The sequence below is a fragment of the Galeopterus variegatus genome, unplaced genomic scaffold (genome assembly GCF_000696425.1).
Source record: "Galeopterus variegatus unplaced genomic scaffold, G_variegatus-3.0.2 Scaffold5166, whole genome shotgun sequence".
NCBI lineage: Eukaryota > Metazoa > Chordata > Mammalia > Dermoptera > Cynocephalidae > Galeopterus > Galeopterus variegatus.
In genome coordinates this window covers 152,261-155,506 of record NW_007731277.1, presented here as the reverse complement: position 1 = coordinate 155,506, position 3,246 = coordinate 152,261, and the positions used below count along the sequence as shown (strand labels likewise).

The 3,246-nt window shown below is 36.1% G+C and overlaps 1 protein-coding gene across 1 annotated transcript in view; it reads right to left on the bottom strand.

Annotated features, from left to right (window-relative positions):
- GTF2H1 (general transcription factor IIH, polypeptide 1, 62kDa) overlaps nucleotides 1-3,246 on the bottom strand; it is a 47,752-nt gene that overhangs the window by 2,694 nt on the left and 41,812 nt on the right. The window contains exon 13 of the mRNA XM_008589034.1: nucleotides 1,453-1,545. Coding sequence (XP_008587256.1) covers nucleotides 1,453-1,545 — 93 coding nt within the window. The remainder of the gene's footprint in view (nucleotides 1-1,452; nucleotides 1,546-3,246) is intronic.

Below are 3,246 nucleotides of genomic sequence, written 5' to 3'. Positions count from 1 at the left end.
TAAAAAAAAAAAAAAAAAAAAAATCCCCCTTATTTGCCACACCTGTTGCTACTGAAGGGTGGGGGAGAGCTATGTTATTTAGCTCTGTCTGCAAACTATAAACTTTATTTGCTTATTTTTAAAAATTATTTGCTTGATGGTCAGCACTGGCTCTACAGTACCAATTGGAAGAGAGGAATACCATATCCTTATATAAGGCTGTACACAGCCTAAGAGTCCCTTTCAACACAGTGCTCAGGTAGTTATAATCAACTCAGAAGACACAATACCTGAAACCTGTTTGTCATCTCTGCCCTGATGTGGGAAGACACTCCAAGCTTCTTTTCTAACTAATACTGCTTTATATTTTGAGAAAACCTGCTTAGAACATTTAAGGAATAAACACTAAAAGTCTTACTGATGAAGATTTTTCAGCTTTCAATTGTAAAACTCCCCTTTCAATTACCCTAGTTATTGAAATACCAAATGTTATGTTTGTATACAGTATTCACCCTTTATCTGTGGTTTTGCTTTCTGAGGTTTCAGTTACCTGTGGTTAACCGTGGTCCAAAAATATTAAATGGAAAATTCCAGGAATAAATAATTAATAAGTTTTAAACTGCATGCCATTCTGAGTAGCGTGATGAAATTTCATGCCGCCCTTTTCTGTCCCACCTTGGACGTGAATCATCCCTTTGTCCAGCATATCCATGTTGTATAAGCTGCCCGCCTGTTAGTATATACAGGGTTTGGTACTATCCATGGTTTCAGGAATCCACTAGGGATCTTAGAATGTTATGTTCTGCAGATAAGGGGGGACTACAGTATAATATTCTTCCCAGGTCATCTATGTCAGGACTTGCATAACACACACAAAAATTACCTAGTGTGGTTGCTCTAGCCTTGCTTTAAAAACAATGTTAAAAAATCCTGGGCACAAAGTGGCACTTCTCACTCATGACCTCACCCACGGACATTCCCTGCTGTAAACAATCAGGGAACCTGAAGCCAGATATAACCAGGAACTGTTCAGGTTATTGTCAGACAGTGGCAATGCTGCCTTTATGTGACTAGGTTTGTGCTTGCTACTCAGTTTTTCCAGACTGCTTGTAAACCTATAAAGAAAAGCCTGGGGATGTCTATTACAAATGCCTGGGTACTCATGACGTCTGAAGGCTAGGAGGGGGTGGTGTGCAACTGGACAGGGGCTCTGAGAATATCTATGGGTTATGATAATATTCTACTACTTTCCCTGATGGGTGAGTATAAAGATATTTGTTTTATCATTTAAAAAATATATATGTATTTTACATACTCTTCTGAATGCATGATTCATCTTATAATTAAAAACCGGTATCCAACCAACAGAAAAGAACAAAGTATCTACTCATTTACATGAAAACAAAATTAACTTCAACATCACTTTATCACAAAGACAAAGAAAACGAAGCCAAAATCAGATTGTTGCCTTACATTTGTGCTTAAATACTGTCTCCGAATTTTTTCTTGGAATGGGTAGAGCTTTGTAACTTGGAATCGTTCCAGATTACTTTTCATTTTCACTACCTAAAAAACATGAGAAACAATGAATTACAGATAAATCTCAAAGAATCTGTACGGATCAAGAGAATAACACTACCTCCCCCAAAGGAAGGTTATTTTGTTGCAGAAAAATTTTAAAAATGTAAAAGAAAGAAAATAAAATATATAGCTATTACATCCTACCACTCAGAGATCATTGTTAACATTTTCATTTATAATTCATGTCCTTCTAGATATATATATATATATTTTTTAAAAAAGATGACCGGTAAGGGGATCTTAACCCTTGACTTGGTGTTGTCAGCACCACGCTCTCCCAAGTGAGCTAACCGGCCATCCCTATATGGGATCCGAACCCGTGGCCTTGGTGTTATCAGCACTGCACTCTCCCGAGTGAGCCACGGGCCGGCCTCTTCTAGATATTTTTCAAGCATGTGTGCAAAAGTATAAATATGTAGAAAAAAATAGTGTTTTAAAATTTTACTTGGTTTAATGTGAATGAATTATCTTTCAGTCACAAATACCCATCTAAGTCATTATTTAAATGTATGAACATACCAAATACTTCTTTAACCAATCCCCTTCTGGTAGATATTTAGGCTATTTCTACTTTTTCTATCTTGGGTAATGGTAGAGGAACATTTCTGTGGCTAAATATTTATACATACTCTTAATTTTATTTTCTTAGGGTAAATTTCTAAATGTTGAATTTCTAAGTCAAATTACTTAAAAAAAAAAAAAAAGGTAATACTAGCAGTGGAAGGACTCTGGAAGAACCTTTCTCCTAGCAACTTGGCCAACAGTTATCATTTTAAGTTTTTTGTTCTCTTGCAGATCAACAGGTGAAAAATATTCTTTTACTGTAACTTTAATTTATTTGAATATCAGTGAGTTTGAAAATTTCCTCTTAGGCTTACTGGGCCACTTGCATTCTTTAGTGAGTTGCCTGTTAAGTCTTTTGCCTATTGTTTTTAGTGAGGTTATTTTTCTTTTTCTTAATGACTGTTTATAAGAGTGATCTATATAGTAAAGCTATTATTACTATCAATGTTATACATGTTTTTCATTTGGCAACTGTCCTTTAATTGGTTAAAAGGATTTTAGTGTTAAATAGCTAGTGCTATATTTGCTGTCAGTCCTCATTTTGGATTTGATTATCCTTAAAAAAATGTATCAAATAATTTTATTTATGTGATTTGTTTTGAGTCTCTGTTCTTCAATTATTTATAGCAGCTTGGAGGTAGATACAAGTTTTAAGGTGTATGATCACTAGGCTATGGAATTGGTCTGGATCTTAATTTTCTCATCTATAAAATTAGTATAATCAATACCTACTCCACAAAGATGCTGTGATGCTTAAATTAAGTAATGTACGCAAAGTAATTATCCCAGTTTCTGGCACATGGTAAACACTCAATAAAATTTTGCAGTTTCAAAATAGTATGTCATGGGCCGGCCTGTGGCTCACTTGGGAGAGTGTGGTGCTGATAACACCAAGGCCACGGGTTCAGATCCCATATAGGGATGGCTGGTTCGTTCACTGGCTGAGCATGGTGCCGACAACACCAAGTCAAGGGTTAAGATCCCCTTACCGGTCATCTTTAAAAAAAAAAAAAAATAGTATGTCACTAAGTCTACAGTATAGCTGGCTCTGTTAGAATTGGTTCTAGGGCCGGCCCTGTGGCTCACTCGGGAGAGTGCGGTGCTGATAACACCAAGGCCAAG